This window comes from Macrobrachium nipponense, chromosome 7 (genome assembly GCF_015104395.2).
Source record: "Macrobrachium nipponense isolate FS-2020 chromosome 7, ASM1510439v2, whole genome shotgun sequence".
Classification (NCBI taxonomy): Eukaryota; Metazoa; Arthropoda; class Malacostraca; order Decapoda; family Palaemonidae; genus Macrobrachium; species Macrobrachium nipponense.
In genome coordinates this window covers 114973517-114996644 of record NC_061109.1, presented here as the reverse complement: position 1 = coordinate 114996644, position 23128 = coordinate 114973517, and the positions used below count along the sequence as shown (strand labels likewise).

Genomic DNA, 23128 nt, shown 5'->3' with positions numbered 1-23128 from the left:
TTGAATAATCCGGTATGTACTCTTTATCTAGACTTACTGGATGCTGAAATATCACCCTATTTAATCCTGTTTCCAAGGGTTTTTGTTTCCAGAGTAACACTGTTCTTCATATAAAAATTCAATCTTTCATGTCACTTCAACTATGTAGCAAGTGTTGTTTCAGTGCTTATCTTCATCTGTTTCTGCAATGCTTTTTTTGTTTTTTTTGTTTGAATGAATCTATAATCAAATTACAGCCATATAAGTGATACAAAAATGCATTTGTTTAAAAGCTATTTAAACTTTAAACCAAATAGTATAACCTACCTCATGGTGTTTCCATAAACTTTTCCTGTGTGATACTGTGAACAAAGTGATTCCAACCTCACGGCAATACTGATACATATTGTCTTCTACATCAACACTAACAGCACTGGTGCATTCATCAAGAATGGCAAACTGAGGTTTATGGTAAAATACTCTTGCCATCTGGAAAACAAAAAATAAAATTACTGATGGAAAAATGCACCCCATTTATAAACACATTAAAGAAAAAGCATAAATCATAAATTTCCCTACTCTTAACCCTCTTACGCCGGAGCGGTAAATAAAAAATTGTCTCCCGTGTGCCGGAGGGGTTTCGGAGTGAGAGCGGAAGCGGAAAAAATATTTTTTTCAAAAAATCACAGCGCGCTTAGTTTTCAAGATTAAGAATTCATTTTTGGCTCCTTTTTTTCTCATTGCCTGAAGATTAGTATGCAACCATCAGAAATGAAAAAAATTATCATTATCATATATAAATAATGCGATATATGATAGCGCAAAAACGAAATTTCATATATAATTGTATTCAAATCGCGCTGTGCGCAAAACGGTTAAAGGTAACAAGTTACTTTTTTTCCGTTATAATGCATGAATTTGTAACGCGCGGACGTAAACAAATATTTTTTTCAAAAATTCACCATAAATCTAAATATTGTCCTAGAGACTTCCAATTTCTTTCAAAATGAAGAAAAATGATTGAATATTACTATACTGTAAGAGTATTAGCTTACAATTGCAGTTTTCGACCATATCTGACGCGTTAAAGTTGACCGAATGTCGAATTTTTTTATATATATATTTCTTATATGCAATTATTTCGGAAATAAGAAAAGCTACAACCTTCAAATATTTTTTGTTTTATTCTGCATGAAATTGCGCACATTTTCATATATAAAACTCTATGAAATGCCTAATATGAAACGGAGCAAATATTCCGAGAATCCGACGTACGTATTTCGGAGATTTGTGGCGGAGAATCTGCGCGCAGAGGGAAGGAAAGATTTTTTTTTTAATTCACCATAAATCTAAATATTTTGCTAGACTTCGAATTTGTTTCAAGATGAAGATAAATGACTGAATATTACTAGACTGTAAGAGTTTTAGCTTACAATTGCGTTTTTGCGACCATTTGGCGGTAGAGTCAAAGTTGACCGAACGTGGTTTTTTTTCTATTTATTGTGATTTATATGCAAATATTTCAAAAATGAGAAAAGCTACAACCTTCAATTATTTTTTGTTGTATTCTACATGAAATTGCACACATTTTCATATATAAAACTTTACGTAACGGCTAATTTAAAATGGTGCAAACATTACCACAATCGGACTATGATTTTTTCGGAAGAGTTACAGCGCGGACGTAAAGAAAATGTTATTTTTTTCATAAATTCACCATAAATCGAAATATTGTGTTAGAGACTTCCAATTTGTTGCAAAATGAAGGTAAATGCTTGAATGTTACTAGAATATAAGCGTTTTAGCTTACAATTGCGTTTTTCAACCATTTCGGTAGAGTCAAAGTTGACCGAAGGTTGAAATTTTGGCAATTATCGTTATTTATATGAAAATATCTCAAAACTGATAAAAGCTACAACCATGGCTTGTTTTTAGTTGTATTGTGCATGAAATTGCGCACATTTCCATATATAAAACTTTATATAACGGCTAATTTTAAAATGGTGCAAACATTATCACAATCGCATGTATGATTTTTTTCGGAAGAGTTACCGCGCGGACGTAAGGAAAAAGTTTTTTCATAAATTCACCATAAATCGAAATATTGTGCTAGAGACTTCCAATTAGTTGCAAAATTAAGGTAAATGATTGAATATTACTAAAATATAAGCGTTTTAGCTTACAATTGCGTTTTTCGACCATTTCGGTAGTGTCAAAGTTGACCAAAGGTTGAAATTTTGGCAATTATCGTTATTTATATGAAAATATCTCAAAACCGATAAAAGCTACAATCATGAGTATTTTATTGTTGTATTCTACATAAAAATGCGCACATTTTCATATATAATACTTCATGTAACGGCTAATTTACAATGGTACAAAAATTATGTCAAAGTGACGAAATAATTTCCGAGATGTGTCACAGATACTTTTTAGTGCGGCAAGAAAGAAATTCGCGCTTGCGCGCCTGCGTAACGATTGTAAACAAAACAACACCTTGATCCGTGAACTCCCAGCATCCCCCAAGGCGCGTGATTCAAAAGTTTTAGGCTGGTAGGCCTATAAGTATTTTTCCGCGAATTTAAAAAAAAACTTTTGTAAGTGGACGTAAAATACGTCCAGTCGGCACACGGGAGACAAAAAATGTTGACGTAAAATACGTCCAGTCAGCGTAGAGGGTTAAGGGGGCCGCCGAACCCCTTTTATATGGAGGTATAGGGCGAAAAATACAGTCATGAAAAAATTCGTGGAGCTTCATATGGCAATTGAGAATACGTATACGAAATATTTCGTCAAAATTCCTCTTACTTTCGTAGTTACAGGGTAATTAGTTAACGTAACTCAATAAGCCTAAAACATTGATCCGTACAAGAAAATGCAATATTTCCTCTATTATCGTAAATTTTGATAATTATTGTCAAAGAAATTGGGAGAAATGGCATCTGTAGACATTCCCGAGTCGAGAAGGAGACCAGGCTAAGCGACTAAGTCCATTTAGTGCGATCACAGACTTCGAGTAGTCTACACGTTCCATTTCACCTCTGACATACGCCTGCTTTTAAGTATGTTTATGTATGTTTCAGCAAGAATTTCATCATGCCAATGAGGAAAAGACAAGGAAAACATCTCGCTAACATACAGACGAAGAAAAATCGCTCAAGTATTATTACAGAATATCATAATATATGCGTAGTTAGTGAAAAGAGAGGGGAGGGTTGCTTAGTAACGCCCCCGTCTTGCTTGACAGCACACGTCACACTGTGCACCAAGGCTACGATCTTTGAGCAAAGAGATCTTCATTTATGATAAATAACAAAGTTTTGGTGTTTTAAAACCCAAAATGGAATATGAAATTCATAATAATCATGATTTATTAAATTGTCTTTGTAAAAAAAAGAGTACGCCTTCGAGTTTCACCTCTTGGCATTCTCTTGCATTTACGTTTGTTTATCTTTGTTCCGGGCAAGAATTTCATCATGCCAAACAGGAAAATACAAGGAAAACATCTCGTTAACACACAGAAGAAGAAAATTCGGTGTAATAAGCAGAGTTAGTGAAGGGGGGAGAGAGAATTGCGTAGGAAGGAGTGCCCCATCTTGCCTCAAGCAGTGCCCCAGGCTGTGATATATGAGCAAAGGGATCATCATTTATGATTAAATTATGATAAATAAAATAGTTTTGGTTTATTAATACACAAAAAAGAAATATACATTCATAATAACCATTATTTATTAACATTGTCTTTATAGAAATACGAAGGAAAACTTTGAACGCCCGTATCTCAAAACTATACTTATTGACCTTCAAAATCTATCTTCTCACTTAGTTTTAAAGCTATAACATTGGAATTTGGTATATAACTCAGAAAGACATTATAGAACAATCAAATAGAGCCCCTTTTTCCAATTTTTGTTTCGTATTTTTTTTATAAATTTTTTTCTCCTGATTTATAGGGTTTATTTTTTTACCATATTGAAAAATTCATATCTTGCAAAAAAATTACTTTTAGAAAAAAACTCTCCATGCGATTGGAGGTCTACATCAGGTCTATATATGGTAGTAATCCCAAGTCTTAATATTAAATATCAAGGGAGGAGATAGAATTTGAGAAATGGTTATTTTCGGGATAAATTGCCCTGGCGTCACAAAACCGAAGGTCAGAGGCGAAAATCATATGCGGTTTGGAGATGTCCCAAGTCACCTTATTAAGTGGTATGAATATCAAAGTCCTGTCCTTAAAAAAGGGCATTAGCCAGCCGGCCCCCTTAATATTTTGCACATAAGCATATAAAAAATCTTTCTCAGCCGCATTATTATAACTATGGGATTACAGATCTCTCAGTACTTGTTGGCTTAAGAACTCGTCTAATTCAAGGAATCGATGCATTTTGACAAGGAAAAATTGTCATGGTACAGTGGTACCTCGACATACGAAAGTCTCAACTTATGAAAAATTCAAGTTTCGGAAGCAAATATGAAGATTTTTTTGGCTCGACAAACGAAAACAGTTCAGGTTACGAAAGGTTGTTGCTGTAAAGTCCCGTGATTTGCCCGGACCACCTATAACAATTTTAAAACTCGCACACCGCCAAATGAGTAGACTCGCCACCATCCTCCCGCTCTCCCATTGGTTCCTGATGCTTGTCACCGCCATAAGATCCTGCTCTCCTATTGGTCAGCATCTCTCCCATCGTGCATCTACGTAGCAGCGTTCTTCGGTCACTCCGAAGCAGCATCGTTTTTGTGTATGCACGCAAAATTCGTTCGTTCTATACAATTTCGTTTATTAACGTAAATTCGTTAGTGATTTCCTTGTAGTACTACTTTATCATGTTGTGTGAGAACTTTAGTACATACGTATACTACATAACTTAATTACGTACAGTATATACATAGTCATGGGTCCCAAGAAAGTTGCTGAAGTTCACGGAAAGAAGAGGATGCTTTCTATGGAGACAAAGATGGAGATCATTAAAAAATATGAAGCTGGCATGCGGCTGAGTGTGATTGCTAAGGAATACAGACGAAATCCATCGACGATAGGCAGCATCCTTAAGCAGAAGGAAGATATCAAAGCAGCTACACCTTCCAAGGGCATGACTATTTTGTCTAGCAAGAGGAGCCACGTGCACGACGAGATGGAGAGGTTGCTTCTTGTCTGGATAAAAGACAAAGAAATCGCTGGCAATACGATAACCGAAACAGCAATCTGCCACAAGGCCAGTGCTATTTTCGGCAATTTGATTGCCCAGGCCGAAGACGACTGAGGAGAAGGGACATAGACGCCAACCCAAGACTTCAAGGCTTCTCATGGGTGGTTTGAAAAATTCTGGAAACAGACTAGCATCCATTCGGTGGAGCGACGTGGGGGGGCAGCCAGCTTGGACACGAAAGCGGCCGAAGCCTTTAAAAAGACGTTCGACGAGATGACTCTCAAAGAGGGCTACAGTTCTCAGCAAGTCTTCAACTGTGATGAGACTGGCCTTTTTTGGAAAAAAAAATGCCTCGTCGGACGTACATCACGGAGGAAGAGAAAAAGCTACCCGGGCATAAGCCTATGAAAGACAGGCTCACGCTCGCACTTTGTTCGAACGCCAATGGGGATTGCAAGGTGAAGCCCCTATTTGTGTATCATTTGGAGACTCCTCGAGCCTTCAAGGCCCACATAGTCCTAAAGGAGAAGCTTCCAGTGATGTGGAGGGCTAATGCGAAAGCCTGGATAACAAGACTTTTGTTCACCGAGTGGGTAAATCTGTGTTTCGGCCCGACAGTGAAGAAATTCCTGGAAGAGAAGTGCCTCCCTCTGAAATGTCTGCTGTTGTTGGACAATGACCCTGCTCACCCTCCTGGCCTCGAGGAAGATATCCTAGCGGAGTATTCTTTTATCAAGGTTTTTTATCTTCCGCTTAACACCACCCCTCTCCTCCAGCCCATGGACCAGCAAGTGATATCAAACTTAAAAAGCTGTATACGAAACATCTTTTCAAGAGATGTTTCGACATCACCGATACCACAAACCTCACCTTGCATGAATTTTGGAAGGAGCATTTCGACATCGTCATATGCATCCGACTCATCGATCAAGCTTGGCAGGAGGTTTCGAGGGGAACCTTGAATTCTTCGTGGAGGAAACTCTGGCCTGATGCCGTATCCGCCCGAGACTTCGAGGGATTCGACGTGGGTGAAGGTGGTCCAGATTCAGAAACAGTTGACGATCCTGAAACTGTTTCGCAACCACATCTTGACGAGATCGTTGCACTCAGCAAGTCCATGGGGTGGTCGTCGACAAGGACGACATCAATGACCTTCTCAAGGAGCACCAAGAGGAGCTTAAGATGGATGACCTGAAGGAGTTGGAGGCCATGCAACATAACGTCGTTCAAGAAGAGTTCTTTAGCAGTGGCGATGAGGAGGACGACCCTACGACAACGGCAGAAATTAAGGATGCTCTAGCTGCTTTTCATAAGGAGCAATCATTTGTAGAAAAGAAACAACCCGAAAGGGCTTGCACAGGTCGCATGCTTGCACAGTTCGATGACGTTTGCCTGAGTCGTTTCAGGAACATTGTGAAAAGTAGGCAGAAGCAATCTTCCTTTGACAGTTATTTTTTAAAGAGGCCTTTAGTAGGAGTAAGCAAAAAGGAAGATCCAATTGATACTACGAAAAAACAGAAAGTTGAAAGTGGTGAAGAAATTGAAATTTTGTAAAAAAAAAAAACGTAAAGTATAGAAAAGTAAAAAAATGTAAAAATAAAAAAAGAAAAAAAAACACTTTAAAGTTTTTTGGTAAAGTTAAGTGTTGCGGTTTTGTTTATGTGTTTCGTAAAGTTTAGTCTATGTTTCCTGACATTTTTTAATGTGTTTTGTAAAGTTAAGTGTACGTACGTACTAACAAGTTTTCTGCCGTTTGTCCTCCTCCTCTGTCGCCACTTTCGGAGATAGCCTCACTCGAAAGGTAAGGTTCAACATTTTACTATACATACATACATATGTACGTACAGTATTTCTTGTATACCATGTATACTAATACACTTTATTTACAGGTACTATGTAGTACATATTAGTAGTACGTATTAAGTTAGGTATTGAATGGTCCAAATTGTTGTATTTCATTGTTTATTGGTCAATTTAGCTTTATTATAAAATTTACTGGGGTGTTTTTGGAGGGCTTGGAACGAATTAGGCAATTTACATGCCAAATGCGGTTCAAGATACGAAAAGCTCAGGTTACGAAGGCCGCCTTGGAACGGATTAATTTCATATGTCAAGGTACCACTGTACTTATCATTTGTTTGGTACTCAATGTGCACGTTAATACATGTTAACCCTCATAAAACTTTCGAATATAGTATTAATCAATACTTAAAAATTAGTAAATTTTTGCACCATAAAAATGTATTTAGTCAACATCAACATACACTAATTAGTGCATATTTATCACCGGAAACCCCCACAAATATGTGAATTTCCCGCGAATAATAGGTAGCTTTGGTTCAAAGAAAAATCTGCAAATAGGTGAATCAGCAAATCTTGAGAACGCACATACGGAGGACTGTATAGTAAACATGGCTTACCTTTATCATCAGTTTATTTCATGTGAATCTTCATGTATATGGTGGGGTTATCGCACAGAGACCAAGGCTAGCCTACCAATACACATCTTAGAATTCAGGGTTTTGATTTTTAGAATTGTTGTATAAGACGACCCTGAATTTTAGGATTTAAAGGCTGTCTTATACATGGAAATACATGGTAATTTGGTCTACTACATAACATATAATGATGCAGTTCACATATCTGTAATTATGTGCATGCCATTATTCCAGGGTTTATGTAAATATTGTTTTGCCTACAATCAATATCATATTGTGAACTTACCTTACTTTCAAATAAAAAGTTTACCATATAACAGTACATTGTACTATATGTATATGTCCTATTTTACTGATATTTTCATTACCTAAAAGGTACTCTACTCTCTATGTGGAAAACGAAAAGTTAAACATTTTTCTAGCCTCAACAGCAGCAATAGAGATACTGCAAAGAGTTAATATTACATTATGCCATAAACATGCTTAATACAACAAAATTTAAATACCTTTCTCAGAATAGCTGATTTTAACACCTATCCAATTTGTACTTATACACAAGTGCTCTATCTAGTAGTGCTTGGGTTGCCTGTGAGTGCAATTTTTTCAGGTTCTTTCTGTTGCTTTTTTTTCCTTTTTATTTCATTATGTCTATTTTCTTATCAAATAATTTTCTTATCAAATAATTTTATGTTTTGCTTAAAAAAATTATGCCTTGCCTTTACCCTTTTGTGTTTGCTGATGACAGCTGTGATGAAAGGGGTCGCTTTAGCAATGTGCGATCAAACTAGTTTTCTAATTAGTACTGAATTTTTACTCTTTTTCATTTCTCTATTATGCATTTTTCTTAAATTTACTAAATTTAAAATTTTTAATTGTGTACATATAGAGTAAGGTCATATTGCTAATTATGCACAAGTTCTCTGGAGTTGAGAGGGGAGAAAAGATTATGCAATCTTCTCTTCAGTTGGTCCTTTGGCCTTTCTTTTATCATACATACATACATACATACAGGCAGTCCCTGGGTTAAGACAGGTTCGGCCTACGACATTCCGAGGTTAAGGCGTTTTTCAATTATATTCATCTGAAATTATTTCCAGGGTTACGACGCCTACAACACTCATCTGGCAGAAGAAATATGACACCAAAAATGCAAAATAAATATTTGAAGGTTTTTTTGATGCAAAATGCAATAAGAATGCAGTTTACATAGTTTAGAATGCACCCAAAGCATTAAAAGTAAGGGTTTTAGGATTTTTGGTGATGTTCCAGCTTACAACGATTTTCGGGTTACAACGGGTCTCAAGAACGGAACCCCCATCGTAACCCGGGGACTGCCTGTACATATTTGAAGAAGTGCTGGAAACACAGGCGGAACTTCATATGGGGCAAGAAATGGAAGCACTATACGTACAGGCAGTCCCCGGGTTACGATGGGGGTTCCGTTCTTGAGACGCGTCGTAAGCTGAAAATTGTCATAAGCCGGAACATTGTCAAAAATCCCAAGAAAACCTTACTTTTAATGCTTTAGGTGCATTCAAAACTAGGTATACTGCATTCTTATTGCATCTTTCATAAAAAAAAAAACCTTTAAATATTAATTATTTTGCATTTTTGGTGTCATATTTCATCTGCCGGATCAGCGTTTGTAGGCGTTGTAACCCTGGAAATAATTTCTGATGAATATAATTGAAAAGCGCCTTAACCTCGGAATGTCGTAAGCCGAACCTGTCTTAACCCAGGGACTGCCTGTATGTATGTATGTATATTAATGCAAAGAAGTGTTCTATAGTTAGTTGGGATCTTTTATTATTGAATGTTTATTAAATTTCAGTGACTAGGAACACATCCCCATTAAAAAGTTATGATGTGAATATCAGATGATGAAGCAACTTACTATTTCTGAAGAACCCATCAGTCATACAGTGACTGATGTCCCCCCCCCAAGAAAAGCAATGTAGTCTTAATCTGCAAATCAATGATGTTCACTCACCGCTATCCTCTGCTTTTCTCCACCAGACAGTACATCCATCCAGTCAGCTACTGCATCCCATCCTTTCTCCCTTTCAAGGATGTACTCTAGCTGCACATGAGAGAGGAGTTCTCTCAAACTATCATCTGTGAATCCACATGCTGCCATGTCAGATGTAGAGTCAGGATAGATGACCTGAGAAAGTTTTTTGTATTGTAATTTTTACATTTCTTTTCATCTGCACATTATAAGGTTCATCTGTATAATCTTAGAACATACTTAGAAATCATTTTTCAACATAGTACCTAAAGTTTAAACACTCATACTACTCAACTAAAGTAAACCGAGTATTAACACTTGCACTCAACTAAAGTAAACCGAGCATTAACACTCATACTCAACTAATGTAAACCAAGTATTACATGAAACTTAAAATAAAATTCCTCTTCACTGTATTATAGTAAAATTACAAGACCTCCTTCACTGAATACCTTAAAAATCTATTTGGATTGTTCCTACCAAAAATGACAAATTTTTAATCATTTTGTATTTTTCATAGCTATCAAACCTTCTTAACAATAGGATAATCTAATAGTGCCAGCCTGAAATCGGTTAAAAACTAGGATTGTAAATGCAAGGAAGCTGTGACATCTGGCATCTGAGGTGAAAGCACGGTGAGAGGATGCAATTGAATCCAGTGATGCATGGGTCTTTCTTCCAACCCAGGATGAAAAGTAAGAGGGGCAGCTAGAGATGGGTAATCTACGTTAAGACCTCAGGTTTGTTAGCTATGGAAAATAAATTAATAAAAAATTTTTGTCATTTGATCATATGCGGAATAAACCATTGGTCTTAACAATAGGACAGACTCATACTTGGGAGGGAGCTTTCCAACCCTTCCATGGAAGCCTAGGTTAGAAGGAAAACTTCTTACAAAGTAGTTTCCTGGAGATGATTGACACACGGGCTCGAAGGAGGTTGAGAGAGAAAACTCAGAACCAGAGTAAGGTCCCCAGCAGGAAGTCGTGAGCAAGACCGCTCCGAGCTCTTGAACCACACCGAGGATTTTGAGGGCGAAGAAAGATCTGCACCCTTCAGATAAACCAAACACAAGCAAGAACTGTAGCACCTTGCTAGTATCAACAGAAGGAACTTCCTCTGTGCTGAAAAACATTCAGAAGATCTTATCTACCAAAGGAGAACTCCGAGAGAAATTATCTTTATGTCACCAATCACAGCACCAGACGTCCCCACCCTGCATGTATATGGTTGACGAAGATCCTCCAAAGTAATAGTCTTACATATGAGTCGCTGTTTCGGAGGAAAGATCTCTCATAAGAAATATGTTCATGAAGACATAAAGATCCTGGTGAATGGAGGCATCTCTCCACATGAAACTCGTGAAAAAGGTTGTGCTAGAGAGGAATCTCTCTCAACTACTCAGCTTGGGGTTAAGGAGCTACTAGGGTTAACCAAAGACTTTGGAGCTTGACAAAATAGTAGCCCTTAAATCCCCCTTTGAATTGTACATGAACTCATGAGCCTCCTCCAAAGGTTGGGGTGCTCATATGGAAGAGCTCCTGGTCTCGGGGGGTATGGAGCGTACAGGACAACCAAGTCCACATCAGAGTTGGAGTTGAGCGACACTTCCTCGGATTCAGAATATGTGAGGAAGGTAGGTGTGGCTCTCCATCGTTCTGCATCCCAGAGAATTCCCAGAAGGCATAAAGGAGTCGTCTTCTCCCATGAACAATTCTGCAACCATGAACAGAAGACCCCTAGCTTCCTCTTGAAGAGAAGAGGTCTAACATAGGTCTTTCCAAGTAGACAGAAGAGACAATAGGATAAACCAGGGGGATGTCCTACGATAAAAAGCTCAGCAAAGATACATTCTAAATACCTACTGTAAACTTGTGCATTGCCAAAGTCCTTGAGCTGTCCAGGAAATGTGCATCTGCAACAGAGATGTCCTATGAGGTGATCCCTTATGATGACATACGATCAGTCGCTACTCTTCGGAGGAGACATTCTATGATAGGACATGCCCCCCTATGCAATGTAACATCATGGCAATGTTGCCATCAGGGACATGGACCTGAGGGAACTGAAGGCATTCATTGGAATTCTAATAATGTCGGCAGTGAAGGCAGACAATCACACCACAATGAGTGACATGTGGGAACTTCCAGAGGGCAATCCTTTGTACCGGTGTACAGTGGTACCCCCGTATTTGCGGGGGATGCGTACCAGACACCCGCCCCCCGTGAATAGTTAGAACCCGCAAATGTTTGGAACCCCTATAAAAACGGTAAAAACAGCCTACTTTGTTAGTTAAAACTCAAGAAAAATTCACTAAAAATTTTTCATACTTGGTTTTTTTATAGTTTTTATCACAAAAAGTGCATTTTATGATGAAATTGATAAAAAAAAAACCAAAAAGACTGAATTTGTGGATATTTCTCATAGAAAAATACCGCGAATGTGCGAATTTTCCGCGAATAATGCGGGCAAACGTTCCCGAGAGAAATCCGGGAATGTGTGAGTCCGCGAATCCGGAGAACGTGAATACGGGGGTCCACTTTACTACTATGAGCGTGATCGGCGTTTTGCCCTGCTGACAAGATTTCTTAGTTTTGACAATTCAGCCACCGAGCGAGCCGGTGAAGACAGACCGCCTTGCCCCAATTCGGAAAGTCTTCAACCATGTGGTGGCTGATTGCCAGAAAAATTAAATTACTCCCCAGGGCCCTATCTCACCATGATGAAAAGCTTGTCCCATTTAGGGGCCACTGTCCCTTCAGGATGTACATCACCAGTAAGCCAGCCAAGTAAGTTCACAGATTTACATTTTTTTTTTTCATGTAATTGCCTTTTTATTTATTTATAATTGTTTCTTTGGTTATATATGTTCTTATAGGATAAGAATTGAAATATCACAATTTTTTTAAGTAAATTGTATTTTTCCTAACTATACAAACAGAGGTCCTTTTACATAAGGAATTACTATTCAGCGCCAGCAGTAACAGCTTGTCCGATGGTCGGGAGTCCCGCCCAACTGGAGGCAAACATATCACTTTGCTTTAGGCCCAGGAACAGAGTGAGGGGTGGCACAAGGTGGGACTATATGTAAAGGACCTCAGGTTTGTATGTTACGAAAAATACAATTTGCTTTTAAAAACTGTGATTTGTTCCGAAATGTTATGCAACCCTCGGTCCTTTACAAAAGGAAAACTCACTTATTGGTGGGAGGAATCTGAGTCTTGTGAACCCAACTTGGGTTTTTTCCCTGGTCATAAGAGCAAAGGGGGAGAACCTAGCCTCTGTCCAACTGATTCGGAGTGTGCACTGCAAGATCAGTGGTCAGACCTCTAGACCAATTAATAAGAGGGAGGCAAACGTACCTCTTATGAATAGCAAGCAAGAACTAGGTCCTAAGTAGGAAGCCAAATATAAAGCATTGGGTTTGTTTCTTACTGGTGTCCGCTTTCCCCCTTGCTAGGGAAGGGACAGATAAACGCTTCTATCCCTAATGAAACGGATGGAATGGAGCTCGGTTACGTAGCTTTCCTGCATCGTCGTCTGTCCAGCGTTGTGACGACCGTACCCTCTCTCTCGCAGAGAGGGAAGAAAAGAGGAGGAAGAGGAGCCAGTTACACTCTCATTCACTCTCCATTCATGCAGTCTCACAAGGACAAGATGTTACCTTGTCCTGTAAAGGAGCTGGGTAAGCTACACAACTTGTTGAGCAGCCACCACGGGTCCCAAGGAAAAAGTGTCCAAGGACCTGTGGGTAATATCCCGAAGGTAGAAGGAGGTGAAGGTGGTCTGGTTGGACCACACCCCTACCTTCAGCACCTGTGCAACAAACAAGTTCTTGCGGAATGCAAAGGTTGGACTAATGCCTCTGACTTTGTGGGCTCTTGGATGAAAGGTACTGGTGTTGGCAACTCCTGTCTGAGTCATACGCTTTCCTGATTACCTCACAAAGCCAGAAAAATACGGTGTTTCTTGGATACTTCTTGGTCACCCCAGTGCCAACAAAGAGGTGTTTGACACTCAGCCTGAGGTGTCGAGTTCTCTTCAGGTAGCGCTGTAGCACCCTCACAGGACAAAGCAGCATCTCATCCGCATCACTATCAGTGAAGTCTTCTAGGGAGGGGATTGTGAAAGTCTCGAACCTGGCGTCAGAGACCGAAGGGTCTTCGCTACGAAATCGAGCGTAACAGATCCCCATCTCCTCAAGTGTTTAACATCGAAGGAAAGACCGTTAAGTTCTACTCTCTTCACTGATGCCAGGGCCAGCAGAAAGACGGTCTTGAGGGTCAGATCCCTGTCTGACGACTCTCAGAGTGGCTCGTAGGGTCTGCGAGTCAAGCTCCTTAAGACAAGAGTCACATCCCACCCCGGGGGCCTGAGTTCCCTGGGTGGGCAAGACCTCTCGAAGCTCCTCATTAGGAGAGATATTTCCACGGAGGAGGAAATACCAACTCCTCGCAGCTTAAGGACTAGGGCGAGGTGGCTCTGTCTCCTTTGACTGCGGAAACAGAGAGGAGCTTCTCTCGATGAAGAAAGATGAGGAAATCCGCTACCTGCTGAAGAGTGCTGAGCAGAGAGACCCCGTCTACGACACCAACCACAGAAGACTGACCACTTTCCCTGGTATACTGCTGCAGAGGACTGTCTGAGGTATCCAGCCATCTCTGTTGCTGCTCGGCAAGAAAAGCCTCTTGCTCGCAAGAGATGGTGGATAACTGCCAGCCGTGAAGACACAGGGAATGAACTGCCTTGTGGTACCGTTCTACATGCGGTTGACGCAGCAGGTTGTGGCATGGGGGAATCACTCGCGGTGCCTCCAAGAGAAGAGCCAGCAGGTCCGGATACCAAATGGCCCGAGGCCATTTTGGTGCCACCAAAATCATCTGAAGATTGCTGGTGACCAGCACCCTGCTGAACACCTTGCGAATCAGGCAGAACGGAGGAAAGGCGTAGACTACAAAATTGTCCAATGGGTATTGGAACGCGTCCTCTGCAGCTGCTCATGGGTCCAGCACAACTGAGAAGAAAACCTGAAGTTTTCTATTGTGCCAGGTGGCAAACAGATCTACTACTGGACATCCCCACAGGTCGAAGAACCTTCCCGTAATGTTTGGGTGAAGAGACCATTCAATCCCAATCACCTGATTCTGGCGGCTGAGCTTGTCTGCCACTACATTCCTCTTGCCTGGAATGTATCTGGCTGACAGCTCTACTAGTGAGCTACGGGCCACTCTTGCACCTGCATCGTCAACTGGTGCAACAGGAGGGACACTAGGCCCCTGTTTGTTGACATATGCCACTACCGTGGTGTTGTCGCTCATCAATACCACTGAGTGTCCCATCAGTCGTTCCCAGAACTCTTGAAGTGCAAGGAACGCAGCCTTGAGTTCCAGGAAGTTGATGTGAAGGTGCCTGTCATGATGGTTCCACACTCCTGCAACCAGCAACTCTTCCGGGTGTGCGGTCCAACCCTCAGTCGATGTGTCTGAGAACAGAAGCATCTCCGGAGGGGGAGTGCGCAGGGGCACTCCTATTAAGAGGTTCCTGTCGTCTAGCAACCAGGCGAGGTCCTCCCCTTACTTTCTCTGTGAGAGGAACCAGGAAGGATTGTGGATCCCATGCCTGTGACCAGCACTCCTTTAGTCTCCACTGAAGAGACCGCAGGTGAAGACGCCCGTGAAGGACTAACTTCTCTAGTGATGACAGGAGACCAATCACGACTTGCCACTGCTGAGCTGACTGTTCCTGTCGTGACAGGAATCGTCTGGCTGCCTCCCTGAACCTGCTGATCCGCGAGTCTGCGGGGAAGACTTGTGCTGCTATTGTATCGATCAGCATGCCCAGATACTTTATCCTCTGCTTGGGTTTGAGATCTGACTTCTCAACATTTACCACGATCCCCAGATTGCGGCATAAGTTGAGGAGTCATTCTCTGTCCTGTAGCAACTGTGAGCGGGAGCTCGCCAGGACCAGCCAATCGTCAAGATACCTCATCAGATGTATCCCAACTGAATGGGCCCAAGCTGACACCAGAGTGAACACTCACGTGAACACCTGTGGGGCGGTTGAGAGACCGAAACAAAGTGCCCTGAATTAGTACACCATCCAATCGAGGATAAAGCAGAGGTACTTCCTGGAGAACTGGTGGATGGGTATTTGGAAATACGCATCCTTTAGGTCCACCGAAGCATGAAATCGTTCTCCCTGACGGAATCATGCACTGAGAGTGCTGTTTCCATCGTGAACCAAGTCTGGCAAACGAAACGGTTCAAGGGGGAGAGATCTATCACCGGTCTCCAGCCCCGTAGACTTCTCCACCAGGAAAAGTCAGTTGTAGAAACCTGGTGCCTGATCTCGCACGATCTCCACAGCTCCTTTGCTCAGCATGGCCTTGACTTCTTGTTTCAGTGCTATGTCCCTGGCAGAACTGGGGACGTACATCTGAAGGTGGACCGGGTGTGAGGTGAGGGGTGGCCTCGACTCGAAGGGCAGCAGGTATCTCTCCTGAAGGACATCCAGTACCCAGATCTCGGCTCTGTATCGCTGCCAAGTTGCCCAATGGCTCGCCAGACACTCCCCAACTTCCAGCAGCAGGTGAGGGGGAACGACCTGAGGCGATGGGCCGTCAGATCCATCCAGGCCGATCACCTCCCGAGACACTCTTCCTTCAGGAGGAAAAACCTCACCAGACCCCTCGTGGTCTCCTCCAACCACTTGCGCATACGATCTGCTTGGTCCGAGGACCGAGCCAGGATCGTAGGCTCTCGTGGCCGGACCGTAAGGAGCGCACTCCTCATGGTCACTCCTGTTTGCCTCGCTCCTCCCAGTGTAGCCTGAGGAGGTTGAAGGGACAGGTGAGGAAGACCCGATGCTCCTGCCCTGCCTACCAGCAGAACTGGTAGGCTGGGAGGACTGCAGGTGATCACCAACCTGTGGTGGCGATCGAGCTGCAGGTCTGGACCAGCAGTCTCTGTGCGGAAAAACGCTGGACCGAGGACAGTAGCGTCGGTCTTGTGCGTCAAGGGAGCTGCTATCAGTCGTGTGAGCCATCTGGTCCCTGGTGGGAGCGACGGTCAGGTGACTGGTAGTGCCCGCTAACACGGTGAGAGCGACCACCGTCCTCACGACGCGCCATGGTACCAGAAGGTAAGTTGCCATATCTCTATATATTCTCGTTCTCTATAGAATTTGTGGTAATCTGGTAGATTTTTATGCATAAATATCATATCTTATAATAGTTACAATGATTTTTATTAAAAATTTTCATGGTGAAACTAGGTAAAAATGAAGTTTAGATTTGGCCACTGATATAACAGCAAATAACATTTATGCAGATTTTTTTTTTACATAATTCTGTTCTAGGATAATATGAGTTTACTCATTAAAAAAAATTAGCCACTTCCTATTTCATTTAGGTACAAAAAAAATGTGAAATTTATATTTTTTTTCTTCTGGCAATCACATATTGTAAATGGTAGATTTAGGAAGGATTCCCTCATTTGTGTATAGGGTATACTACATTTTTTTTAAATATTTTTGTAAATTATTTTGTATATACTTATTTTTTAATATACATCTGTAATAAATATTTAATTTGTAGATGGATATTTTTACTTTTCAGTAGTGTTCTGCAATAGTTAAATTGATTATAGAGATTAAAATGTACAGCCAAAATGAATTAAGTTATTTTTGGCAAATTTTTCTAGGCGCTCGGGTCGAGCTCGAGCTGCAAGTACCTTTAACGGGGTACCAATATAACAAAACCTACCCAGGGTTAAGTTATGCCATGTCAATTATCCAAACCAGACAATAGAAAGTCTAAACTCTCACAAACTTTGCAAAGAAGATTAGTTTCTAGAGGAAATACACAGCTTGTTAAATTTCAGACCCATAATGTAATATCTGAAGAATGAGAAAATTGAAGTTTCTGAGAAAATTTAAGTTTCTGGAAACTTCTGAGAGTTCTTTATGTAGTAACTGTTGGCTACTGGCCACAGTTTTCAACAGTTATAGTAACCTCCTCTCACTTATTCACACTAATAAAGCCACAGAAGTGGCACAAAAAGGGCAAAAATGCACTATGTAAAGGGACTATGTCTCACCTCTAGCATAACTAGCCTACCTCCCCAAAAAAAAACTTTGCCAACCTTGCAATTTTCTTAGCTTACCCTATGCAATTACACTTGTAGTCAATAAAACTATATAATCCATTGAAACATGAACAATACAGCCCTACAGAATGTGCACAGAAAAACCTTCAACATTCATATGGATTTCCTTGAGGTGTAGTATAAATCGGCCTGGCACAGCCAAAGTGGAAGGGAAGTAGGTGATAATTCAAAGTAAAATACACGAGGCATAGAAGGAGGAGATGGAAAGGAGGAAGAGCAGTAAGAAGGCTCAGTCAGCTGTAAGGCAAAAATAGACATTCTAATGACTGACCAAAGTGGGTTGCTCATTATACCCTTCATGACAGAAGATTTGATGTTACATACAACCAGGAAGCAGCAGCAACAAACTGCAACAAGTCAGTGCTGGACAATATAGAGAAAAGTTGTTCAATTGGTTCTGGCAAAGGGGAACTGGAGGCAGAGGGGTTCTCAACATGAAGGTACTAACAAGAAAGAATAAATTGAAGCAAATCAAAAGTGAAGCAAACTATGCCTCTCTGGTAATAAAGATATGAATGGCACATTAGAAAAGCCTGGAACCTTACAAGAACATAAATTCTCTGAGGCAGAGGAGGCAGCACAAGCAGAGGAGCTAAACCATCCTCTTCTGTCTCTTGTCTGTAGAATGGCTCCATGACTGCAGGTGGGGAGGCACAGCTACAACTGAGGCAGTGTCCAAGAAGTTTCCTTCTTGACCTGAAAAGGCAAGAGTAAACTGGAATATAAAATTTAGGCCAAGTACTGGGACCTATGAAGTCATTCAGGAAACCTGGAAAGCAGGCTTCTAGATAAGGTGATTGTTGGATCTCTACTGCACTAACAAGTACCTTGATCTATAATTCAATGGTGGGAATATCTCCCACATCAACTACAGCATACACTGCTGATCCCTATTAGATGGGCACAGGAGATAGATTTTATTATCAAGGGAAGACAAACTAATTACAAGCTCAACCAGGCACTATATGGAAAGCATGCTGAGCACAGCAAAGAAACAAGAATAACAGCCAGCAAGAAGCTACCACACAAAAGCCTCCTTCCATGAAAATTAGCACATACAAAAAAGAAATTAACAAACACAAATTCAATAAATTAAATAAAACCCACTAAGACCCTACAAGCACTCGGTTAAAAGAAATTCACATGAATTTCAATACATGTCAATACAGAAAACCTAAGCCTGCACCGCAATAACAAGGTTAGGGAGGCATTGCATCAAGAGAGGAAATTAAAACTCCCCAGGCCTAAATTATGAAAACTATTGTGGCAAAACTGAATGCAATATTTCCATAATAAGTGAAAAAAAGATGGAATAACAAAATTAGAAAAGGATCAGTGCCCTAACTCACAGTAACCCTGTAGGGCTGATCTAGAGCTGGATCCTGTCAATTATTAAAAAAAATGCATAAACACACTCATACAGATAACAAAAATATGCAGATTAAAATGAGCATAATCAATATCACTAATGGAAAAATAATGGCACTAGTGAAAAAAACAAAATTGCATAATCTGAAAGGTAGTGGGGGCCTCTCAATCTTGAACAGCAGAACTTGTGATTGGGATTTGTTACCAAGAAGTACAATAATCCATAATTGATGGGAAAGTAGTGAACAACCTTCATGAATGCCCACAAATGATAAAGATTTGCAGTTAAAATTAAGAATTATGAGATAATAAATGAAAATGGGTTTTAAGGGTTCGGGCAGCATCCCTTTTACCCTAGCTGTATCACAATGCCTTTTCCTTTTATCTATCCCTTTCAATCTCTTTCTATAAATAGCCGTTCAATTTCTTTCAACTTACCTACCAGCAATGTTAACCTCTTATGTTGGAGCAAATGCTTTGGGTGAGCTCCATGAATCTAGAAATGTGACTTACTGTTTCGCTATATGGATTTATAAAAATATATTAACTACAGTATAATCCTCACCATGCAAATTTACTATTGTTTCACCTCCAAAATCGTCTGGCGAATCACTATGATATTCACCATCCCTTTGATTTTGTGTTGGAAAACACAGTTCTGACCACTTATTCAGTATTTTCATCTCACCTGAAGCTAGCATGAACATAGAGAATATTATTATTTACATTCTTATTCAACAAAATATCACCTCTGAGCTACTTCAAAAATACTTGAATCTATGAGCTGCAAATTTTTTTCATGATCATCATAGCTTAACTGCAAATATGGTCATTGAAACTAATTCTATTACAAATTTTAGAGCCAAAATTATATTTTGTGGTAAGGACTTCATGCAATATACAATGAAGTAATTCCAATACTGAATAAAGGTATAATTAAATGTATAGACTAAAGGACTAAGAGCTTCAATACAAAACAGAAATGAATTATTATTACATAGAATTTTAACTAAATGTGCAACCTCTAAAAATTACTAACCTGATCTCGTAGAGTTCCCAAAGTCATGTATGGTCTTTGTGGAATATAAAACAGCTTACCAGCACTTGGCTTTGTCAAACTTCCTCCAAATACTGGCCAAAGCTGAAAGACAAGAAGTGTATAAGGTGCCTTCAAAACATCTAAACTCACTTTTAAGACTGAAAAATGTAAACAGCAACCCTTCCACTGAATATAAGGAGGGATTTCACCCCCCAAAAAGTGCATAACAGCATCTGTGACCTAATATTACATGTATGTAAATACTCTATGAAATACTATTAAATACATGGAAATGAAGTTGAGAGGACTAAACTCTGAGACATGCAATTCAAACTGCAAAAATTATCTCAACACTTAATTCCGAGCTGAAAAGCAAAAAAAATTAATATAATATGTTTGCTCAATTTTTTTCAAGTACAGTTGTTTTAAGTTCAGAACATCCGTGTACAGCATTGCCCTGAAGGAAAACCCCACAACAATCAGTCAAGTAAAATGAAAAAGCCAATGTAAATAAAACAGTTTAAAAGAATAATACCACACGTTCCCTCTCAAAAAACAAAAAAAACAAAAAACAAAAAAAATCTTGTCTGACCTCTTTGGCCACTTCCTGTGAATCATTCTGGCTTTAACAAGGCAATGTTAGCAAATTTTTTATCATTCAGAGGCAATAAATTTTCAGCATGTTAAAATGAAACCCTAGATCTATTGTATAAAGCATTTGTTTTGTGTATATCTTTTTAATTGCAATCTATGATACGATATACCTACCCCTCCTAGAATCCTAAAGAGTGAAGATTTTCCACAACCATTAGGCCCACATACTAAAACATTCTGCCCAGCATGGACCTCGAAGTTTAGTTCCTTTACCAGCACATCTCCATTCGGAGTAACCAATGGAACCTTCTCAAACCGGATAACATTATCTTCGCATATGACTTTGCCTGAATTTGCAATCAAGGGCTTACTCACAGCACCTGAAAATTGCAAAAGTATGTAAGGCAATGACTTGTTGACAGTATGAAAAAATTTGTTTTTAATTTGTATGAACAAATGGTATTTGGCTAAAAGAGTCACTCTCACATTAAAAGAATTCTTATCCTGATAGAAGAGATAGATTATTTGATCTCTTTACTTACCATTTCGAAGTTTGTTGTCTAACATCGTTCGTTGATATGTTCCTGCATTCAGGTCACTCAGGACAGTAATAAGCTCCTGAACTCTAGAAGTGAACCCAGCTAGTCTTGTCAATTCTCTCCCTGCTAAAACAAGTCTACCAATTGCTTCAGCAAGTTTCACTAACATTCTACCACTTCTATAATAATCCTGCAATTAAAAATTTCCAAGTTGAAATACTGAAAAACATAACACACATTCAGAAGGGTAACATCTGAGATACATCAATAACATACTTACTTACTAACTAATCTTAAAGATTAATCAATTGCTACATGAAGACTGGTGCTTTCTAAAGATGAATGGTTGCAATTCTTTGACAAAATGAGAGTGGAAACAAGTACTACTAATAAGACTGTACGCACACAAAAATTGGGGAAATATTTTTGACAGCATTCTCTTGTTTCAGATATACACAAACATAAAAATTAGCATAAAATATAAGCAATATTGTTTTCTAATTTCTAAATAAATTTTGTTGTCAAAAATTAAGAAAAGTTCTTACATATTTGTTCCTCTTAAATGTCAACAGGGTACAGTATACATATTCAAATTTCTTGCACAGTTAAAGATACTTTATTATTCTAATAACAAATATCTTTTGCATGGCTCTTCACACATGTAAAGTGCTCCCCCACTTTTCCGCGGTATTAGGCTCTAGAACCTGCTGCAGAAATGCAAACACCGGAAATACAAAAATCCCCTCTAAAAATACTTATAACTGGCTTATAACTTCAAAATACCCAGTATCCCATAGGTAATGTGCTTATAACTGTCTATTTTATCATTTCACTGCTTAATTTGATAGTTCAAACAAAAATCTACCTTAAATTATCATATAAAACAATTTAATATAATTTCAAACAAAAGTACACCCCAAACAATCATCCCAAAACATTTAAATAAATCTGTCTTACAGAATGTTTGACAACTAATCAAGTTATCCTTGTACTGTATACTTAAAGCCATTTTCTCTCATAGCATTGAAGTATTAATCCTTGTAAAAGTATCACTAATTCGCTTTTTATCACTAATTTGTTTTTTTTATAACAACACTGTTTATTCACTAATTAGTAAACTGTATTTTTTCATATTGTGTAAGTGACTAAATACTGATTTTTATGATAAAAATTATTTACAGCATACTGTGCTTATAATGTAGTTATATATCTATAAAGCTCATTCCAAGTTGGGCTCTGAACTGGGCATACAGTAGGGCCTTGTTAATCGCGGGGGATAGGGCCCACAACCCCCCGTGATAAGTAAATACCCATGTTATCCTGGTGCTCCCCTCAAAAATTGCTAAAAACTGCCTACTTTAATAGTTAACCCACCCAAGACCACTATTTCAATGTTTATATCGGCCTACTTTAGTTCAAACACCAAATATGTCTTCAACTATCACCTTAAACTAAATTCAAGATAGTTTCAAAGTTATTTTACAACATTAGCCTTAAAAATATATGTAGTATACGTGCTACTGTACATATGTAGCCTACTAGCCTGTGGATTACAGCTAGAAGCCTACATGTGCATGCTCATGTGGGGCTCTTTTCTTCACAATACATGTTAATATATTACACATAATAACCTTCATCAGACGTTTAGGCTTCTTTCCCATGAGAGTAAAAGAATCGGGGCTTTTGGATGCCATATAATTAACTCGTTCATATGGGTACAATTTAAAGAACGTGGCAAACACGACTTCTATAACAACATAAAACGTGGGCAGGCCAGTGTTGCCAAATGGGAATGGCGATTTCCTGCTAGATTTTGCTTCATAAAGTGCTAAACAAAATTCA

General features: G+C 39.5%; 1 protein-coding gene across 1 annotated transcript in view; it reads right to left on the bottom strand.

The window, feature by feature from the left end:
• The window catches only part of LOC135217158 (ATP-binding cassette sub-family D member 3-like), a gene marked incomplete in the record, with an annotated part of 176909 nt that overhangs the window by 138674 nt on the left and 15107 nt on the right, over positions 1-23128 (bottom strand). The window contains 5 exon segments of the mRNA XM_064252878.1: positions 307-468; positions 9561-9734; positions 20154-20255; positions 20922-21127; positions 21290-21476. Coding sequence (XP_064108948.1) covers positions 307-468; positions 9561-9734; positions 20154-20255; positions 20922-21127; positions 21290-21476 — 831 coding nt within the window.